At 40.4% G+C, this 23292-nt stretch overlaps 1 protein-coding gene and 1 non-coding gene across 8 annotated transcripts in view; both read right to left on the bottom strand.

The window, feature by feature from the left end:
- The window catches only part of NR3C1 (nuclear receptor subfamily 3 group C member 1), a 107418-nt gene extending 88674 nt beyond the window's left edge, over positions 1–18744 (bottom strand). Inside the window, exons 1-3 of one of the 7 annotated variants that reach the window (XM_037141717.2) lie at positions 17867–17967; positions 16717–16813; positions 13146–14339 (exon numbers count right to left, since the gene is read on the bottom strand). In XM_037141717.2, coding sequence (XP_036997612.2) covers positions 13146–14326 — 1181 coding nt within the window. In that variant the 5' untranslated portion in view covers positions 14327–14339; positions 16717–16813; positions 17867–17967. Of the gene's footprint in view, positions 1–13145; positions 14340–16090; positions 16318–16716; positions 17324–17866; positions 17976–18631 lie in introns of those variants that run through there. The other 6 variants (XM_037141720.2, XM_037141718.2, XM_037141714.2 and 3 more) reach the window with 6 other exon arrangements.
- LOC119046591 (U2 spliceosomal RNA) lies at positions 12835–13017 on the bottom strand. The gene has a single exon (XR_005082014.2). It is a non-coding gene; the product is annotated as a U2 spliceosomal RNA (small nuclear RNA).
- Positions 18745–23292: the final 4548 nt, after the last annotated feature.

Raw genomic sequence — 23292 nt, 5'->3', positions numbered from 1 at the left:
CTGGTGTTGACTTCTGAGAATGTTTACATATTTTGAGGAATGGCTTCAACAACAATCTCTCATAATTATGATATTCTGTTCTCTCTCTTCCACTCTAGTTCACTCTCTCCCCGCCCCAATTTAATACTGTTGTCTCCCAATTCTCCAGTTATTCATTCAGTATCTTCTGTGGCTGCTCTCCTTGGATGCCTTCCAGAGCCTTGTCCTTGGTCCTCCCTCTGTTTTTGTCCTGAACACTAAAGCAGTTCCTTCTTAAATGACCTACTCTGATTTTCTTGTTTTAGCTAATGCTGACTTACCTGGCATTTTCTCTTTTCTGTACTGTCTTTACCATATTAGTTTGATCTCTCCCACAACTCTTTCTCACCCAAGTATATGTTTACTGATTTTAGAGACAGAGGAGGGGGAAAAGAGAGAAGGAGAGAGGGAAGGTGGCAGTAAGGGGGGGTGATAAAGGGAAAGGGAGGGAGGGGGGAGAGAGGGGGGAGGGAGGGAGGGAGAGGGAAAGAGAGAACTGTACCCACAACCTAGGTATGTGCCCTTACTGGAGTTTGAACCCACAACCTTTTGGTGAACAGGATGACACTCCAACCATCTGAACCATCTGGCCAGGTCTCTCCCACAACTTTTAGTAGAAGAGATTACATATTTTACTAACCTTCTGAGTTGCTATTATATACTATAGATAGAACAAGTCAAAAAATAGACTTGCCCAACTTTCAAGCTAAGTCTACATAAATGTATACATTAGACTGCTGCTAGAATAACTGTAATTTGTAAACAAGTGAAAAACACAAAGATGAAAACTTCTGCTACAAAAGGTTACTATACTGAGCAAGATAAGTGGGAGAAAACAAAGCCAGACCTCAAACTCTTCTCCAAGCCTTGGTTACCCTGATTTGTTCAATGGTGAATATACCAGAGTTGTTCTAAGAATGTGTGAAAAGCAATCCATTCCAGTCTTAGAGCAAATTTAAAAACTGACAATTAAAAATATATTTTCTTTATAGATATTTTCTCTCTGTGTATATTATATATACAGAGAGAAATACACATACACTGTGTGTGTGTGTGTGTGTGTACATACACACACACACACTCTGTATATTTAAGTGCTTGTCCATCTTGAAACTGATCTCCTCTCTGGAGGAGATACTCTGGGCTGTCATCCTTCTTAGTGAAATTCACTACCTGCTGATGTTTCTCTTCTCTGGAAAAACAGAAGTGTAATCCTTCCCTATGTAGCTTCTTGGTTTATATGTAGAGTGTGTTTATTCATACATATTTAACATGTATTTATTCAGGTCTCACTAGGTGCTATACACTCTTCTACTTGCTGGGATACAGGAGTAAGCAAGACAGACTATATGACTGATCTCCTGACACTTAACATTCTAGCAAGGGAGTAGACAAGACACACAATTAGATCTCTAATGTTGAGGGGAGGGATCACTGTGTGGAAGATGCCACTCTTTCAGATGGAGTGGTCAGAAGATCTCTCCCATGCAGCTGGCATTTAGGGGGAGACCTAAAGTAAACTGAGAGAATGAGCCATGTGTTACTGGGGGGAAGAACATTACAGGCAATAGTTCCTCAGTTTTGGGCTCATGCATCGGGGGACCTGGAAAAAGGACAATGCTTCTTCTAGAGAATAAGGAGATATTCTTAAGTGACTAGAAGAAAAGAATGTCTTACACCAAGAATGCATAACCTGAGGTTATACATTAAGGGTGAAAATTTTGCTTCCTCCTTGTCTTGCACCACAGATGTGTAGGATGACAGTACGTACATGTTAGTTTTCTCCACAGGTGACTGAACTCTCCTGCTGGTTCACTCCTAGTCCGACTAGCTCATACTTTCCATCTTTTCCTTCTGCCTCAGACTCCTCTTTACCCCTTTTTATTCCAAAACAGCTCAATCAACTCCTGTTTCCTAGTCATCCCCACACTTTCCTCTATGAAGCTTCAATTATGCCTTTCTGAGGATAAGTTTAACATCCTTCAAGTGCACATTTCAAAAAGCAAATTGGGCAGGAGGTGGAACAGGTATGAAGGTCACTAGAACAGTGATTTTCAACATTTTTCATCTCATGGCACACATAGAGTAATTACTAGAATTCTGTGGCACACCATAAAATATTTTTTGGCCAATCTGACAAAAATATAGGCATGATTTTGACTGGACAGCTACTGTTGTGCTGTTGGCTATTACCATTTTTTCATTTGACAATCGAAGAGAAAAGCGGTCAGTGCCCCTGACTAAATTAAACACTCATGTATTGAATGTTTTAGAAATTCTGGTGGCACACCACAGTGCTGCGGCACACGGGCTGAAAATCGCTGCACTGGAAGATCACTGAAGAGCTCTGTGATATTGGGGGGCTGGGGTTTCCATCTTCTTTATCTCTATGGCCATTGCCTAGCCCCACAAATGCTTGCTGCTGCTAGTGCAGCTGGAAGGACCTTTGAGATCATGGGGTTACCCACCCAACTCCACCCAAGTCAAGATTCCTAAGAACGTGCATTTGTATATCTTGCACCTGTTAACAACACAATGTAGTGTTGCTGCGTTACACTTCCCTGTGATCATACAGGTTCACAAACATAAAAAATCTCATTTAACCAGACACTGGAACTAGAATTTAGAACTCTCATTTTCTTTTTCCATAGGTCTCTTAGTTTTAACTTTTCCCTATGCCTTCACTTATTTACTGTTTTTTTCTTGTAAATATGTCTGTGGTACCCTGAAAGCACTGTGCAGTCCTGTTAAATGACATCATCAGTTAAAGGGTCACTCATCTCTGATATACTGAATTAGAGATTGTTTCACCTATTTTTCTTGCCTTCCCTTTACAAATATCTCTTCTTCTTCTTTGATTGTATTTAAGAGCTGGTACCATGGACTGTACCAACACTAGCCCATTATACATTGTTTACTTATGAGAAGCATTTTCTACTTAAGTGAAAACTCTACCAACCTCCGTGCCAACAGAACTAGGAGGTTTAAGGCTAATAAAAGGGTAAAGATGCAAAACCAAAATTAGTAAGGCAGATCTGCCATGCTACAGTGGCTCTTCACCCACTTTCCTTAGCCAATGAAAACTTCTCTAAGTCATTTTAGGGGTAGAAAGAATATTTGAGGGAAAAAATGGTTGTTTTCAGTACAAACAGAAAACAAAGTTCTTAACGCACAGAGAGTTTTGGCATGAACAGCTTGGTTACAAAAGGTATATCCTAATTTTAGTGCCGTGGCATGTGTCTTTACGATTTCAAAGGCTGGGACCCATTCCAATCCTGGAATTATATGAATAATAAAAATGACCAAATTTCTTTAAAAAGACAAGTAATTATAACCTAAATTCACTTAGTTCTTTAAGTACTTTCACTAAGAGCAGAAAATTTGTTTTCAGGTTATAAGGAATAAAAGTAGAAACTGTGAATTTTACATGACTCGATTTATCTTATGGGTTTAAATAATCTTAGTGGATTTCAGTTGCTCTTGTCATACTGATTGTCAGTGCTAATTTCCTGATACATGGATTGTATTAAACCATTTGGGAGATTGTTATAAGAATTTATATTTACTTTATATCTGCTATCACAGGCCAAGGCAAAGGCAGACCCACCTTATTTGAATATAAACAGTCATAAAAAATTAAGCATAGAGGTGAGTAATTTCTATTTTTTCTGTACTATGTCAGGAAAGGGAATATATAAATTGTTAACATAAAGCTCCCTGACAGCTTACAGAAAAGAAGTCAGAACTCAAACACTTCAGCACCACCTATTTCAGATTTAGTTACCTTGGGGAGGCTAGGTGCTTATTTCAGGGATACTCAACACAGTTTTAAACATCTTCTATAAAAACACCTACACAAATTTTTTAAATAATAACCTCAATGAAAACAAATGTTATAATTTTGGAGAGGACTAAATTTCTGTATTTCTGGAAGTACTCAAATCATTTGGAATCACACAAACAAGGTAAATGATCAAGCTAAGGAATATATTCAATACATTTTTAAAATATATTTTATTGATTATGCCATTACAGTTGTCCTATGCCCCCCTTTCATTCCCCTCCACCCTGCACACCCCTCCCCTACCATCCCACCTTTCACTTATGTCCATGTGTCACAAGTTCTTTAGATTCTACATTTCCCATACTATACTTGCCCTCCTCCTTGCCTATTTTCTACCTACCCTCTATGCTATTTATTTTCTGTACCTTCTCCCCCTTCTCCTCCTTTCACTCCTCTGTTGCTAACCCTCCATTGATTAAGCAAGAACATTTAGGTGGTTACTACAGTGTAATGAATTGAATCCAGTATTCTTTTATGGCTTACAAGGTGGTTCTAAACTTTCCCTTTAAGAAAGCTGCCTACAAACATAATTAAGTTATAGTTTACATTGGGATGTTTACCAACAGAAGTGCCATTTAACTTGTTTCTGTACTTGGCTCTTTGTCATTAAAAAAAGAGATTTATGACTTTGGTTTCATCCATCAAATTTGTCTTATTCAAGTTTTGGTCAACCACTTGACCAGTAAAGAAAAAGTGTGTAAATATAGTTTTTAGTAAGTTTCATAATTCTCCCAAATTTATGCACTTAGGATAAATTTTGGTATTCGGTATAGTCAGAAGCTCTTTTCCAATTTTTTTTAAAGCTGGTACCTTCCTTCTCATTTTCAGGCAAACTCAAGTTTCTTAGTGAAAAAAGACCTTGCACACTGGTTGTTCTAAAGAGCACCAGACAATAAAACAGAAAGGGGATATTCTAGCACTTACTACTAAAAAGGATAACTTGTGGGTATGAAAACATGCAGGAGAGCAGATTTTGATCCATTCCTCCTTTACATATTTAGGGATTCACTGATGACAAGTAAAATTTTTAAAGATCCAGGAGGAATTTCTAACACGATATTAAATTATTTCCCTACAGATCAGTATTGACTTTTCTTGACTATTCTTTTTTTCCTCTTTAAATGTCTCAAGTTTTCCCACCTGTAAGATGAAGGTAAATAACAGCTGCCTCTGTACTTCATAGATATTGACAGAATCAGTAACTTAATGTAGAAACTAGAATTAAACACCTTTATAGGGTTGTTAAGAGATTTAAACAAGATGAATGCATACCAAGTCCTCAGCATAGTGCTGCCACATAATTAGTAATCAACATTATCAGAATAAAAGGGTTAGAAATATGTAAGAATGTGGAAATTGTATATTTTTAAAAACCTAAACAAGCTGATTTCATATTAACTTTCATAAACACCTGGCTAATCTGTATTATGTTTCAGGTTTCTAGAACTAGAGACCAGATGTTAAAAGCAGCCTACTGGGGAGCTCGGATACTGAGAATTAGGGTACTCAACCCAGCAACACCACTAATTTGGTGATCTTTCTCTAGACTCTCTCTATGGGTCTCATGTCCTCGTCTGAAAAACAGTGTGGGGAGTGCATGTGCTCTAAAGTCTCCTTCAGAGCTCATCTGTAATCATTGTACCTCTAACACATGAATCAAGCTCTGAGAACCCAAGGGCCCCTCGCCTCTCTGGCACTGCCAACAACTGTTTATGTACCACCAATTACATTATTTTAAATTATTATCTCATAAAAATACCAAATCTGGGTTCATTTTCTCCTCTTGTACTTTGTAATATACCAAAAAGAAAAAAAGAAAAGAATCAACTTTGTATACCATTCCCTACCACAACTGCCTCCTTCACTAATGTGATAGGTTAAGAGGATTTTAAGAGTTTACACAGAAACACACAGATGTTTTTAAAATAATTACCATATAATTGTTAAGACAGTATTTTCACTCCAAAACACCTAATAACTCAAGGTTATAGACTAGCTCAATTCAGCCGCAGAACTCAAGTCTTCTGATTTTTGGTCTAGTTCTTCTCTACTATGTATCTACTATTGAATAACTAAACCATATCATTTAGAAAGGATTTGAGGGATTTTTTTAAAAGTACCAAATCTGCAATCAAAATCGTCCTGAAATTAAGAAAGCCTTTATCCCCAGTAATTACAAAATAAAACAACAAAACATTAAAATAACACCACCAAAGTAAAACAGTGTCCACAATAAACTGGTAGAGGTTTAATGTTCAACATATGACTATCAGAAGGTCATAAGTCATCACAATGTCCCAACCGGCATGAATAATAAATCATGAACTAAATTATTTGTCATTTCTCAATAGCTTTTAAAAACTGGCTATCAAATATACTTTCATAACAGATAGCTAAATATTATGGAAAGTTATGAAATCAACTAGAAGAAAGGCTAACTTTATTAGAAAAAGAAATATGTTAACATTTATTGTAACAAGCTGTATGTTCTAAACACTGCATGCTTAGGTTAAACTCACAAATTCTTAGTCGCAAAAATAAAAATTCAATGTGAGATGCCATCATAGACATTTACAACTAATCATCTCATTAAACTTTTCTCTATCTATACACACACACATACACACATTTGGTGCCCTATAGGTTGAATGAAAAAAATTCTAAAATAAGGTATGGTTATTAAATTTGCTGCACTGTAGACACTATTAATCTTGTCGAAACTTGTTCAAAAGAAAAAATATTTGAATGCACTCAAAATTAATATTTGAGTTACGCAGTAAAAATGTTTAAGCATGCAACTCTACCAAAGATAAGCCATTAATATTTAAACTGGCCAAGAGACATTCAAAATAATTGCCTTTAAGAACTATATTGCAATATAAATAGTTTTAAAGACTATCTCGCAATTGCAGAATCTTATAATTTATTCTATATATGTACCATTAAATAAGAATATAATTTCCTCAATACTCCAGCAGAAAAATACACAACCCATGAAATTAAATTACTAAAGGAAAGGGTTGCATTCCATAGTCAGATGACAATGAACATAAAGATGTGGTATGAAATATAAAGTGGTTATAACACGAGATACCATCATTATTTCAACTATATTTCAGTACTTAGATTCACACTGATTAAATAGCAGCCTAAATAAAAATTCAACAAAGCTGAAGTAATCTAAAAAGAACTAAAAGTGTTCATTCCACCTTGTTTTTGTTGTTAACTAAGCCTAGCAAAAGCCAGTGACGTAGCCCTTATAGGATAAACAGGGCCTTATTGCCACAATTAGCTTTAGATTTCTATTTCAAATGAAAGAAACTAAATTGTGATCCCAGTTGATATACTCCCTTATACACAGCCCCACAGTTCTCTCTTTTTTGGTGCTCTGAATTCATGACAGTTGACCAAATTCTTGGTTTCTGGAACTGTTCTTGATATTTTTTAAATTTATTTTTATTTATTTATTTTATCTTTATTTTTTTTAAGATTTTATTTATTTATCTTTAGAGGGGAAGGGAAGGAGAGAGGGAGAGAAACATCAATGTATGGTTGCCTTTCATGTGTTCCCTGCTGGGAACTGGCCTGCAGGGAACTGATCTGCAACCCCGGTATGTGCCCTGACTGGGAATCAAACCGCCCGAGCTCAATCCACTGAGCTACACAAGCCAGGGCTTATTTATTTTATCTTTAGAGGGGAAGGAGAGAGGGAGAGAAACATCAATGTATGGTTGCCTCTAGTGCGTCCCCTGCTGGGAACTGGCCTGCAACTCAGGCATGTGCCCTGACTAGGAATCGATTCTTGGTATTTTTAAACTTGTCTTCCACCATTCCACACCTCACTGCTTCTCCCTCTCCCATCTGCCTTCCCCACAACACCCATTAATTCACAAACTCCATGGGAAATCCTGTATTTACTGGACATTTGTGAAGGTAGTGAGGAAAAAAGAAGGCAATCTGTCAAAATTACTTGTTTGGGCGTGAAATCACTGTCTACAATGAATTTTTAATTTTGATAAAGTGGCCCATTTTCTAAAATATACCTTGCTGTGTAACTTGAATACAAATATCACGATTAAAGGTCACATAGAAATGATCGTACACGATTCAAAAAGAAAGGATCACTTAATAGATCTTGTCTTTTTTAAAAAAAAAAGGAAGTCCTCCATAGGAATATTTTTATTTACCTCAGAAATATAAAACCCAAGTAGAATAAGCTGGAAGAAAATGAGAGCACTTGGCTCTCTGAAACTACAAGAATAAGGAGAGCATGGGCTTTCAAACCCTTCTATAAAGGTCAGTGAGTAATTGATTTTTTTCAGATACAGCTTAATTTAACAAAATATTTCTTGAAACTTCTTTTGCAACGTGATTCACCAATATATATATATATATATATATATATATATATTTTCATGACTGAGAAATATGGAAGCAAGTACCCATTGAGGCAAATACTGCATCATACAATTATCAGGATGTCCTTAGACAGGTAAAAGCACAAACCTATTTCACTCACTTAATTGGTTCACTTTGGTAGGAATACACAATGAGAACTCGCTGCTAAATAAAATTAGGTGTGATTTTTAATTTTTTTCATTTATTAATTTTAGAAAGAGAGAACAAGAGAGAGAGAAACATCAACTTGTTGCTCCACTTATCTATGCTTCATTGGTTGACCCTTGTCTGTACTCTGATGGGGGACTGGACTGCAATGCTGGCATTCCAGGATGACGCTCTAACCAACTAAGCTACATAACCAGGGTAAAATTAGGTGTGATCTTTAAAGAAAGAACAAATATGTTTTAAGAAATATGCCCCGGACTTATTTTAAACCTAATGTAAACTCAGATTTTCTAATAACTAGGCTATTTCAATCACCTGCAGGTCAGAGTGATAAGACTTACATAACCAACCAATTAATACAGATGCTCTTTCACAACAGGCATTCATACTAAAATAAACCCTTCTGATCCAAGCTCTAAAAATTTCCATAGGCCTCTAAAGTGATTTCTACCCACATACGAATTCCACTGTTAATACAATTTGCATTTAACTTAATATATGCAAAGTATATATGTCAGAATAAGTCTTTCATAAAGTTTATAGACATTCAATAATATATTGAAAATGGTCAGAATAACTAAAATATTTGGAACTTCAACAGAAAAAAACAAAACAGCATTATAATAAGAATCATGTTATCAATTACAAAAATACATAATAGCCAAAGAAACACCACAAAAAGTAGTTCCAGTAAGATCTGACCATATGTTAGCCCCACATTTCTGTATCGAAGTCATTACATACTAAATCGAAACACCTGAATACACAGCCCATGTTACCTTCTTAAAAATCTTTTACTAATAAAACAGTCATAACAAAGTACAGGGTTTTAAAAAAATTTTTATCATTAAGCTGAAAATAAGTAAATAAATACACAAAACAAATTTCCTTTAACATTCAGCAATAATTTTGTGTATGTGAATATGAGAAATATTAAGTCTAAAAAAAGATGACTGAGCCCTGGCTGGTGTGGCTCAGTGGACTGAGTGCCAGCTCGCAAACCAAAAGGTTGCCAGTTTGATTCCCAGTCAGGGCACATGCCTGGATTGCAGGCCAGGTCCCCAGTAGGGGGCGAGTGAGAGGCAACCACACATTGATGTTTCTCTCCCTCTTTCTCCCTCCCTCCCCCTTGCTAACAAGAAAATAAATACAATCTTTTAAAAAATAACATAAGATAATTGAGTGCTGATTGGGCTGGTTCAGTGGATTGAGTGCTAGCCAGCAAACCAGCAGTTGGATTCCCACACAGGGCACACGCCTTGGTTGCCGGCCACATCCCCAGTTGGGGGCGTGCGAGAGTCAACCAAGTGGCAATTGAGTGACGTATCTCTCATACAACAATGTTTCTCTCCCTCTCTTTTTCCCTCCCTTCTCTTCTCTCTAAAAATAAATAAATAAATAAATAAATAAATCTTTAAAGAGATCATTGAAACACTCACCGCCGGAACCTTTAGAAGTGGGGGAAGAAAAAAGTAGGATGTAAAGAAAAAGTATTGACTAAAAAGGGGGTAAATAAAATAAAAACAAAATCTCTTCCTTATGCCTCTTCTACTTCTGAGAAAACATTCAACATGATGTTAATGAAAAAAATGAGAAAAGGAAAATTTGCATCACTCATTCTGTGTTTGTACAGATCTTCAATTTCATTATGTTAATAAAATTAGATACAGATGCAATTAATAATGAGAGAAGTTAAAATCAACATAAATGTTTGTAGCTTCATTAGGTGCCAATCATCATAGCCCTAAACCCTATGACTGAGTTTACAAATTGATCTTGCATCGTTCTTTCTCTCTAATCTTATGCTTTAAAAACTGGTCAACTTTTTAACACTAGTAATAATCCCAACCAAAGCTCTAATACCACCAGAAATTATTTACTTTGGACTTTTTTTAGCCATTTCATCATTAACGCCAAAGTGAAACAATGTTGAAAATCAAATTATTCAGACATCTGCCTTAATAGGTGTTACAAGTTTACACTTGTAACATAACTTATTGAATTTGAGTATTTAAAAAGTATATTAAGTTAGAATGGCTAGTATATTTTACTTAAAGAATGTATTTGAACATCAATAACATTTCTCCTCTTTTACTATCAATGAACTTGATTATTAAAAAGAAAATACTTCACCATGCTCAACTGTGACATTATGATTTTACAATTTAATGTGGTAATTAGATGTTGTGCTGTGCGGACACACTGGAAGGAACGACCTTCCCGCTTAAAACAGAGTGTGAAGTGTTTTAAAAAGCATTCTGAGAAAAAACAATTTTAGGTGATATCTTAAAAAGTCAAATAATTTATTTTTTTAATTTAAAAGAAAAGCAAGTGAAGTTTATTAGTGGCATTTAATATTTATATATCGAAAGTCAATATTCAATACATGTTGTGGTCTCAACATGTTAATTTGTCTGCTAATCATTTAGGGTCATAGCTAATGTTTGGCTAGAACCATGTAATGTATAGAGAGGATAAAGCAACCAAATTTAGTTATATTGGGGTTGTTGTTTGGAAACAATAGACTAATTCAATGATGGTTAGAAAAGAAACATTGTTTCAATTTATTTGGAAGAAGCTTTGTTCTGGGTAATCATAGTTCCCAATGTTAATGCCAAAAGGTATAAAATTTTCAAACATTAACAAATGATCCTGTATAAAGTATTATACCTTCATTAGGACGTACACTACTGCCTATAATTCAAATCACAAATTGGCATAAAAAGAATCACTGCACTGGCTATTAAAGAATCATGAAAGAGCCACATCATCACTGCTTTGCCTACTGCCATAATAAGGTTGCTATGACACTCAAATTAAAAATATGTGAAGGTACTTAACACGTCATAAATTACTATCAAAGGCATTATTAATAATCTATGGGTAACTATGTTCACCTGACTTATGCTCCAGATCCCAGACTTTATAGTGCTTAATGAAAGTTCACTGTGCACTGAAAATAAGTCTTGTTCCAAGCCTTTTTTATAGTAAGGAAAATGATAATACCTTGGTGATTATCAGACCAAAATGCATGAATAATCCCTAAAAGTTTTCTAAGACACATTATTTTACTTTGTATAATTACATGCCTTATATAAATCGATGCAATAATTTCCTACTGCTTAGTCAAATCAACCAAGCACATTCGACCACGAATTTCATTGCCAAAAAATTTGAGATAGAAAAATTTTAAGCACAGCAATGCCTTTTACCATTTAAACACAAGAGTTTAAGTGATAAGAAATATCTCATATCTCCTTACTAAAAACATTTTAAACCTTCAATTCAGAGTAACAGCAATACGAACTTGAACTAGTGTTCTTTTAAATAAAGATAATTATTTAAATAATAGGTTAGTAGGTCATCTACATTAAGACACACAAGAGCCAAGGTGTTATTATTTTTGATGAGAAACAAGTCTTTTAAAAGAAGTAAAACACAGCCTAAATCTAAACTTTTCCCCAACGAGAAAAGCTTCCTATTTAATGAAGGGGGAAAAAATGTGAGACATTATAGTATTAAGACATCTTTTAACCAAAAAAAATGTATTTTAAAGGGAATTTTAAATAAAGTCTTCAATGCCTCATTAATGGAAAAAATGACTATCACTAACATTAAAGAAAAAACTTAAAATGCTTATGTACAAATAAATCACTGTGTCTACTATACCTTTCAAAAACAAAACAAAACACTCCACTGATCAAGCTCGTGTTTCTACAATCACATTTTTATATTTTCTTTCACACTTAAAATGTGATACACAACCACCACTTATATGAGTTGGGGATGGGGGTACAGCTAGAGAATTTAACCCCCTTCAATGGATACATCTAAATTTAGAAGTTTTTCCTAGTAACTCCATTTTAACAGGCCCTTTTGAGGTAAAACAAAAATGTCAGTATACTTATAAATGACTACGAAGACAGAGAAACACCTCAAAGGACAGTTGAGAAACGAAGCTTAACCGTACTGGCCGTCAGTTATCTATCTGAGAACTTGTGGGAACATTTGAAAGTAAAATTCTGTTTTGCACCACCAAGTTGCCATCAATTCCTTTCTTACAGAGTTTAATCAGCACATAGGATTTGGCCACTTTACGTCAGGAACCCGGTGGGCAAGCCCCACGTCTAATACGATGGGTCCGGTACACTGCTCACCGCATTGCTTTGACTTAGTGTTAGTGTTTCTTATTTTTAACTCTTTATTATCAAGTTAACCCTTCCCAAGTGTGCAAATACAGCAGCACAACTTTTGATCATGTAAAGTATGAAGGGCACTTTTCATTGCCATGTAAGCGTATGCTAAAACAGCCGAAAAGGACGTACACAATGAACGTGTTGTATCTGTGGACACTGCATCCCCTTGGATTCACACGATTTTTACTTAAGATAGCTGTTAATGACTAATATTATTTAATTTTTTAAGTAAAAATTTCAACCACTGGCTAATGGGATACTGAATGACAATATTCAGCAAAAAACTTGAGAGAAGTGTGTACAGAACTATCACTCAGGTTGTCTACCATACCTATTTTAAATGGATAAGAACAGATACCACACTTGGTCTTAGCCAAAAGGCTGAGAAGCGATCTACCATACCTATTTTAAAAGACTACTTATCTGCATGAATAAGCACAAAAATCTCTGGAGAACACATACAAATAAATGAATATTTAAATCTATCAACCTGCCTCAGGTTAAGAGAAAAACAATCTTACCTTGAATAGCCATTAGAAAAGATTGATTGACCAGGGAAGTTCAAAGTCCCCAAGGAAGTCAAGTTGTCATCTCCAGATCCTTGGCACCTATTCCAATTTTCTGAACCAATAGGGATTGGTGGAATGACATTAAAAACAGGTTTCTGATCCTGCTGTTGAGAAAGAGATGCTGTATTCATGTCATAGTGGTACATCTGTCCCCCTGAGGTACTCACGCCGTGAACAGAAATGGCAGACATTTTATTACCAATTATATTTGTCCCAGAAAAGCTTGTTTGACAGTAAACTGGGCCCAGTTTCTCCTGCTTAATTACTCCAGGTGTGCAGAGTTCGATGAAGTCGTCTTTTTCAGTTTTCACTTGGGGCAGTGTCACACTGGTGGGGCTTGATAAGATCAGATCTCCATCATCCTTAATGTTAGGTTTAGTGTCCGGTAAAATGAAAGGCTTACAGTCCTCATTTGAGTTTCCTTCCAAAAGGAATGGATCATCCTCTCCTGTCAAAGGAGAAAGCAAACAGTTTTCATCTATCAAGAGGTCTGATCTCCAAGGGCTCTCATTCATCTCTTTACTTGGGGACCCAGAACAGAACTCTAAATCCTGCAAAATGTCAAAGTTTCTTTGGTCTGCGGTATACAACCTCACATTGCCCCCGTTGGTGCCAGTCTGGCTCTTCGAATTCTGCGGTTCTGAAGACACATCAGAGCTTGTTTTCGGAAACTCCTGCTCTGTGGGGGCAGCAGACATAGTAGCGGATGCTGAACTCTTGGGGTTCTCTGGAACACTGGTCGACTTATTGAGGTTTGCAATGCTTTCTTCCAGAAGCTGTAAGTCTGTTTCCCCAGAGGAAAGGCTGATTTGGCCCTGCTGTGGGAATCCCAGATCATTACCCATCACTTTTGTGTCTGTCTCTCCCATATACAGTCCCATTGAGAGTGAAACTGCCTTGGACAGATCTGGCTGCTGCACATTGCTTCCAGAGCCTTTCGGAAAATCAACCAGAAGTCGTTGCTGCTGGGAGTCTGACTGAGAAGCAGGAGCCAGTGAGGATGAAGATGTAGGAACCTTCACAATAGCTCCTCCCCTCAGGGTTTTATAGAAGTCCATCACATTTCCCCTCTCAAGCACACTGCTGGGGATTTCTTCTCTGCTGGCTGGGCTTAATGATTCCTTCGGGTCCATCAATGAATACCAGCTACCAAAAAAAAAAAAGGGGGGGGGGACATAATAAGCTATAAAGTCACATTATCTCTGTGATCCGATTAGTAAGAGCCTGTTAAATGAACCTTTTAGTTAACTCTGAATTTAATTCCTTGTTATCAGAAGAGCAGTTTCTGTCTTCCAGAATAAAGCCATGTCCCCTGCCCCAATTTAGTGTGCCACATTTAAAAGTACAATTCGGTCCATTTGCATGGCTGAGAACAAAATTGTATCAAACTAAGCTTGACTATTCATCCTGCCACTCACAGAACTGTAACTTCATTAATTATAGACATTATAATTCATTACATCTGATTATTCTAAAGGTTCAAGCTGATGTCAAAGCATTTAATTAAAAAAAAGAATTATGAGCATTAAAATTCCAGCCTCTTTTCAACTGAAGCTGTTTGCTTTTCTGCGATTCAATACAAATAAAATTTGGTAAATACTACACTAGAATTCCCTATTTCTGATTATTCCCAAATTCCCCTCCTACTAGCTAGTCACACATTCAAACCTTTTAGTAAAACCTACTGGTAAACCATGCACATTTTACTTGAAAAATAAATAGTGATGATCTGCTCATGTTCCAATAGGCTAGGAAAAGGCTCCTTTAAAAAAAAACAAACTCACGATTCTCACTGAATGTACCTGTTGAATAGCGTCTGTCTTCAAATTTTGGACATACGTAATGCAGTACATTGTATATAGGCCAACTAAAACTTAGATTTTAAAAAGTAAAATAGCAGTAGCTTTTTGCTATAACTTTAGCTTATTTAAACATAACAAACGCAGTGCCTCTCAATCTGTACAACACAATGAAATATAGATAAAGCTACATTTCTTTAAAACTGCTTATGGCCCTCAGTATGAAATACTGTATGCATCTCTAAATTAAATGTTCCCTTTCTAAATATAGAAATACTGAACAACAGAAAAACCCAGTACTGTAAAATTACATTCATGTAAATTCAGTAAATTTACATTCATATAAATCCCATAAAATGCTCAAAATAATTTCCTCTGCATTCTAAACCTTCACCTATGCCAATTTTGAGCCTATTCTCAAGAGGGTTAGGTTGCTAGTATATTGCTAATAATCAGGATTTTTTTTTTTAAAAATGGGCAAAGACTTTGATAAGCACACTTGCGACATTATGGTGAAATCCCACCCAACGAAAGGGAACTTTTTCCTCTAGGAGTACTTTAGAAGCATAAACTTCACTGGCCCTTACTGAAAACGGAGTGTGAGGAAGGTATAGAGAAGGGTAGGCAATCCTCACTATAAATCTTGAGGGTAAACTGCTTATTTCCCCTCTCTTGTTTAGGCGACAACCATCTCCAAACACAAGATATCAAATGGAACCAAATGAATTTCCACGAGCTTTGACAGCTGCCTTCACACTAGAAACCAAAACAATGCCTCATAAAACCAAGTGATCCGTCTCTCCAACGACTTTATCCCCCAGTTCAGATTGCAAATAACCCAGGCACTCTAATCGGCCTTAATGGACCATGTCGTGGGGTCTTAAGTGGCATTATCAAGCCCGAAACCCAAATGGCAGACGCGCGCTTGTCAAAAATCGCAGCAGAAAACGAGGACGGCTGGGGAGGGTCTTCTCCGAAAAGGGACCACTGCTGAACGGCAGGGGCGAACCGCTGCCCGGCACCGAGAGAACCGACGCGGGGAGCGGGGAGCGGGGACGGGAATAAAAAGTGCGAGGTGGAAGAGAAATGCGTCCAGACCTGTTGAGCTCGCGCCCGGCACGCCCACTCCTACCCGAGAACGCCAGCCCCGAGGTCTCCGAGCGGCAGGCGGGCGGGCTGTCAGCCCACGGAGACTGTGCGCTCGCACTCCCACCGGCGAGCCCGCCAGAAGCGAGAAGCGCCGGAGCCTCGACAGGAGCCTCGACAGGAGCCCGACGCGCTCGCTCTTGAGCTCAGGGCGGAGTGGAAATACTCCGAGGAGCAGAGAGCAGACGCGGTCGGCTCGGCGCTCACCAGAAAAATGGGTGTCTGGGCCGCCCCCTGGGAGGGGAAAGGAAGGGACTTAAAAAAGAAAGGGAGGGGGCGGGCAGTATTCCGCACCAAGGAATGAGAGGCTGGAAGCCCGTGGAAGCTCAGGAGGGTCCACTCACAGAGTCAGAGCTCAGGTTCCTCCCCCTCAGCCCAGCCGGGGGGCGGTGGCCGAGGGGGAGGAAGAGGCCAGCGCTGTCACCCGCGCAGTGTCCTTTCGTCACCGTCAGCGGGCCCTCGCCGGCCCCCGCCCCCACTCCCCGAGGCTAATAAAAGTTTGCGGGCCCCCGCGGCGGCCCCCGAACGGCACCTCCGGGAGCGAGCTCCCGCTCGGGCCCCGGCCCCCAGCCTCTTACCTCTGCCGAGGCGCCGCTCACCGCCGCCGTCCGCAGCTCCCACCGCAGCCGAGATAAACAACTTAGCGCGTGAAAGCAGGAGGGAGAAATTTTTTCTCTAAAAAAAAGGAAGTAAACAGCGGTCCCCTTCTCCATGGCAGGGGGAGCCCCTACCTAAGAAAGTCTCGCATGTCTCCGCTGACACGGCAGCCCCCGCCCGGGCTCCGTCTCCGCCGGCCGGGTCTCCCAGGCGCGCGGACTCCGTCCCGGCGCCGGCGGCTCCAGCTGCGGCGCCTCCTTCCACCCACTAGAATCCGTCCCCGACGGGCGGGCTGCGACTCGGGCTCCCGTCACAGACTCGAGATCGCAAAATGGAGGAGGAGGGAGGGAGGGAGGGAGCGCGGACACGCAAAAGGGCCGCCCGGACGCGGCGAGAGAGCGGGACCGAGCGGGGGGGGGGGGCGGAGGCGGTGCCACGGCGCGCACACACTCGCACACACGCGATCCCACTCCACCCCCGGCCGCTCCCCGCCCGAGGGGCCGCGAGGTGGTGGCGGGGAGCGGTGCAACCTGTTGGCGACGCTCGGCAACTGCACGGGCGGCCGCGGCCCCTGCCCCCCACGGCCTCCTCACGGGCCCCGCCACCCGGGCCCCCACGGCGCCTGCACGCCCGCGGCCGGGGCATGGCCCCCGCCCAGGCAGCCCGTCGCCGCCGCCTTCGGGCGCGCGGGGATCGTCCACGCTCACCCAGCCCCCAAGAAAAAAGACCGGAGGCGGCGGCAGGGGCCGACCTACACTCTCCAGGGCACGTTTAGGAGGGAAGCCGAGTTTCTCTAGTTTCTCTTCTGCCTCCTTCCCGCCCAGCTCCGCAACTCCCGACCCACTGGGGAGCTCTCCCCTTGTGGCTCGCAGCAATTGCCGCCAGCGCCCTTGCGGGTGACAGCGGGCTGGCTAGAGGAGCCAGGGCGCGGCCCGAAGGGAGCTGCGGGGGTGGTCCGCGCCACAGTCCCCGGGCCGAGTTTCGCTTAGTGTGTCACTTAGCACGGGGCTCCGGGGTTGCACGGAAACGGTGCCGCAGCGTCTCGGACGCGCTCGGGGCCGGCTAGCCTGACACGCCCTCTGGAAGGCTTCAGGGAGGGCAGAGCAGAGGAAGGGGTCCCTGCATACGTACTCTGGGCCGGGGGACGGTCGCGTGCCGGCAGGTCCCCCACCCCCGCATGGTCTGAGATGCCCGTCTGCAGCCGCCGCCGCGCTCTCGCACTGGGAGAGAAGTTGCAAAGCAGAACCCACCCTCCCCCGCGCCCCGTTCCGTCCCCCACCCTCTTCCCCGAGTCTGCGAGGCGGCGGCGGCGGCGGCAGAAGGAGGCGTCGCCTGCCAAATTCAACCGCCACCCCCCCTCCCTCCTAGCGCGCTCACACTTGAAGGAAGTTGCACGCCAAATGCAAAACCTCCGGCGAGCTGGATTTCTTTGCACTTTTCCCCCCATTATTTTTAAGGAAAGCAGGGGGTGGCAGGCCTAAAAGCAAGTTGCAAACGAAACAGTAAGTTGCTTGCAAAGTACACCGCCCCCCCCCACCTCCTGACCTATCCTTTCACCCTCCCTGGGCCCGCGTCCGCGCGTCCCGTGGAGGCCCCTCCCCGAATCGTGACTTGTGCTGCACTAGACTCCAAGCGTCGCCCACCCTTTTCACGTTATGGGACCCCAACCCCTCGAAATAGAATAAAACACACGCAGCTTTAAAATGTCAGCATTAAACTCCCTCCAGCTGTTCCCGTTACGCGCCTCCCCTTCGGCCCGAGGGAAACACGTGGCCAATCCCGTGGGAGAGGGGCTGTGGCGAGGGGCGTCTGCGCGGGAGGTACCCGCCCCAACCCCCTGCCTCAGCTCCCCGCATCCGGAGGGCGTGGGGCCGGGACCGGGACCGGGCCTCCTACCTTGTGCAGCATAAACTATGATTTTTGTGACTCGGGGAAGGGTGGTGCTGTGTTGCTTTAGTGTTTCGGGAGGTAACTTTTGCGCCCCCACAGGTGACAGTGCTTGCCAGCTTCTGACGGGGGCGGAGGCTGCCGCAGCTCCACCTAGTCCCTTGCCCGGGCGCCCGGCCGCAGCCGCTCGCTCCTCAGGCCACTTTGATTCCGACGGCGGCCGCCTCGGCTCTGACATCTTCCAGAGGGTTAGGGACGCGTGCCGGAAGCCGGCTGCCGCCATCTTGGTAAAGGTCGCTGACGCCAGCCGGGCCGCGCGGCCACCATCTTGGCAAAGGTTCGCGATCCGGGCGCGGGCCGTCACCCGTCCTCGGTCCTGACGGGGCTCGCTGCGCCGTGTTGTCACATCTAAAAGGAGAGATCTAGGCCTTTAGCAAGCTGCCTTTCCCGAGACGATCTACAAGGGTCTCTTCTAGGCGATTCTAAGCCGCCATCTTGGCAAAGGAAGAGACGCTCGCTGCCTCAGGAAAGAGGGAACCAAAAACTTGTACCAACGTAGAATTTTTAAGAAGGGCGCTGAGTAACTCAGTGGTTAAGAACCCCCCCCCCCCCGACTGAATCCAGAGGAGGTGACTTTTCTTTCTCTTTCACTCGGTGCATGCCAACTAGAGGGAGACCCTTGCCTTGGCTGCTCACAGTGGACAATAAGTGAGAATTGACTGCAGAGCACTACTTTGGCCTATTAGCCCGTTTTTCCACCTTCCAAGTCTCAAGTACTAGAATCAGAACTCCCGTGGATCGGCTTCCAAAATCACCAACAATATCATGGGGGGAAGTCAAGACCCAAACTGACGATAATGTTATGCATGTTTTAAAAGGCAGTTGAAAAACTCGTGCTAATTTAAGTATCCTTCTAAATATTATACTTAAATGTTATACTAGGAATTGTTTAAATACTTCACATATATAAATATAAAATATATAAAGGAACCATAAGTTATCTAACTTATCCCCAAACCACAACCCAATTTCTAGTTGAGTCTCTGCTTTAAGAATATGCTTTATTTATCTTACCTGTTCAGTTCTAGGAGGTAAATACTCTGCTTTTCAAATAATATCCAATTTTATGAAAGTTCCCAATTAACGTTTTCCCCACTCATTTTTTTCCTGTAGGTCCAGAGGACCATCTTTAAATTGAAGAAGACTCATTATTTTAAATTCAAAATTGCCATTGAAAACACTTTCAATTGAGCAAGTGTGAAATTTTCCTGATTCTTCTTTTCAGTGGTCTAAATGTACCTGTTAATTTTTTAATTTGATAGAAAAAAATTCTTATTCTTTAGTCTTTCATTTTCACTTGAAAACATGCTGAAGTGTAAATTAAACCAGTGTGTTTTTCAGAGTTAGAATTGTTACACTCCATGGTTCACATTTATTGAATGCCCCTGTCTCGTCGACTGTTTTTGCTGACAACAGCTTAATAGATAGATACTGTTCATGAAAATTAGAGGAAACTGAGGCCTTCAGAGAATGATGTTATCCAAGGACGTATGTGTACCCTAAGTGTGGAAGGTAGAATTCGACGCCATTGAAGAGGTTTTTCTTCACTGATCTCATCATTCCCATGAAACAGTATGTAAATCCTGTAACAGACTTGCAGTGCCTGTGTATGGAATGTAGTTCAAGAAACGAAATTCACTGTACCAGAAAGAGTGGGAAACTAAACATTGTAATAATAACAGCAATTCTAACCATAGTTAGTAAACTTCCTTACTTCTGTTGGTTCTAACTTACAGCTTCTGTCTTCTGGGCACTATTGAAAGTGTTTTATGCATACCATCATACAGACAATTATGAATCTGTAACCCTGGGGAGTTACAGTTACTTCAAGAGAATAAATAGGGTGAGCCCCATCTGAGAGGGATCATAGTTGTCTCAGAAGTAAAGGTGGGAATAAAGGTGAGACATCCAAACTCCAGCAAGGCAAGGACCTGACCTGTCTTGTTCACTGTTGTATGTCCCACTCTGAGAATAGTGGCCAGGGCATAGTAGGTGCTCAGCAAATACTTTACAGAGGTATAATAAGACAGTCAATAGGACATAATATCACTCTTCCTAGGTGGTTGTGGAGGCCAAATTAGTTAATGAAAAGTATACAAGTATTACTCAAGATCCTCATTTTTATTATCTTGTGTTTAAACACCTAAGTGCTCCCATTCTACAGAAACAAAAAACAAAACAAAACATGAAAAAACCAAAGACCCATTATTATGTGTTTTCATAGTCTCCTGTACTTTGGTAGCACATTACAGTGACAGTTCATTATTTGTGGACTCATTTATTAAATTTCTGTTTTCCTCGTTAGAATATGAGCTCTGTGAAGGCAGGACCTGTGTTTATTTTTCACTACTACAGCATCTGGCAAAAGTGAGGCCTGCTCAAGTGTGGTTGGTGGGGTAATGATATGGGTATAATAATTTAATAGTTTATCAAATTATAGTAGTTTTAATTTGAACATTTCACCTAAAATGTCATGATAGTGTGCTTGAGTGTGCTATTGTTTTGTTACAGAATTACGTGCTTTTGATTTTGTAATAAAAGATTTTGTAATAAAAAATGGTACTATTTGTGCTGGATCCTATATATCACTACTGCATAGTATGTGTGAAGTGAATGTTTGTTGAATGAATAAATAACTTAATGAATGGGTGGATGGAAAGGGTCTGAGACTCTATCATAAGGCCAATAAAACCTTAAATCTAAATAATAACCCAACCACTTTTGCATTTACATAGCAATTGATATATTATGCAAGTGAGTTCTCCCATTCTGTTCACATTTTATTGTTTTCATTCCCATTAAAATAATCCAAGCCTCACTGCCAGATTACTTCCCTAAAACATGAAATCATGTCATGTTCCTACTCAGGTGGAACTACTCATGGTGTACATATGCAATAAGAGATCAAAGTTGCCAACAAGTTGTTGCTGTTAATGTTCTGGGAAATGCTGAAGCTATGCTAAATAGGGGAGAGGGGGGAGCAATTACTGTAGTTAAGATTGGAATTTGACATCCTATCTAAGATGTAAATAGCAGGTTTTAAATTCTGCCTGCGTGACCCTGGACAATTGTTTAACTTCTACAGGCCTGGATAGTTAGAAGCATATGGAATGGTATTTGGGTTTTATGTATAGAAATCCTTCAGTGAATGGTATTTCCATATATGTAATAAAAACGAGGCATTCAAAAAACTAGGGAAATACATCATATGTTAAGTCTACAGGTTATAGAATTATACTTTAATTTTAAAAATTTATGTTAAAAAAAAGTAACTACAATAATTCCTTCTTCTATTGTATACAGCTCCCCAACTTCCATTCTGTATTTATGACTATCTTTTACCTGCTCTCAGCTGATGCTTTTGGACCAGTATTTAATTAAATTAAAAGTCAGTTAAAGCAAGAAAATCAAAGACAATCATACTGGCAAATTTTAAACTTTAAAACCTAAAACCTAGAATTGAACATTTATTTCGTAATCCATGGATGAAGGTCTAAAGCCTCTGGGAGCCCCCTGACTGGAGCCTGATGCCTTTGTTTGTATGTGAACACCGGGCAGCCTTGGAGCCAAGAGCCAGACTGGCTGGGTCGCCTCTGCCTTTGTAAGGGATGTAACATCGGGCAACCTGAGGATCTGTGCCTCAGTTTCCATCATGCGTAAAAGGGGGGTGATAACAGCACTAACTCCAGTTATTATAAAGATGAACCAAGTTTAATATCTGTGAAGTGCTCAGCCTAATTCCTGAAACTTATTTAGTATTTAATCATCAGCAGCAATTATTAATATTCAGTATCAGTATTTCTCTCATTTAAAAAAAAAAGTGAAGCAAGAATTTCAAAGTATTACAAAATGAGAGGACAGATTTCTGTTTTTATGATTTGTCACCCCTGCCCTGGCCCCAGTCTTCTATAGCTGTCTTCTGCCCACCTCATCTGAAAGCAATTGTTTACAAGGCAGATTTTCATTTAGATTGTATAAAACAGCAGCTATTGCTTTTTAAAAATCGTATTTCATTATTTTACTTAATATTTATTTAAGTAATTACCATTACAAGCACAAATGGAATAAACACATTTTGGGGGTGGAGGAAACACATAGAATGACTGGTAAGCATACAGCTTCACAGGTGGGAGAAGACATGTATAGAGAGTAAGAACTAACCCTGGCTCCAGGGTTCAGCATGTCCTGGGCCTCAGTTGGTATGTTTTCCAGGGAGCATGAAGAACTTAGATTAGTTGAGATGAATGCAATGAGTAGTTTTGGTGAAGACAGAGAGAGCTGAAGAAAGATCCAGCTTATACCAGTTTCATTCCCACACATTCATTTATCACCCATTTCCTTTTACATAGGGACATCTCCTTTGTGACTTATTTTTTCTATATCCCCTAATTCCTCATCATGGTTCTAGTTTTATTTATTATATCTTTCTATCTCCCCCTACACATACTTTATGATGCTAAATGTAAATTGGAATCAAGTAAATTTTTAGCATGTTTATATAATTAATCATTTTGAATGTGATAGATCATTGACTATGTTAGTTTTATATTAAACGGACACGAGGAGCTTTTGGGGTTGTCAAAACTGTTTTTGAAAATGTTCCTGCACCT

The sequence above is a fragment of the Artibeus jamaicensis genome, unplaced genomic scaffold (assembly GCF_021234435.1).
Source record: "Artibeus jamaicensis isolate MK-2021 breed Jamaican fruit bat unplaced genomic scaffold, CSHL_Jam_final contig_456, whole genome shotgun sequence".
Taxonomy (NCBI): domain Eukaryota; kingdom Metazoa; phylum Chordata; class Mammalia; order Chiroptera; family Phyllostomidae; genus Artibeus; species Artibeus jamaicensis.
This window is presented reverse-complemented; position numbering and strand designations above follow the sequence as displayed.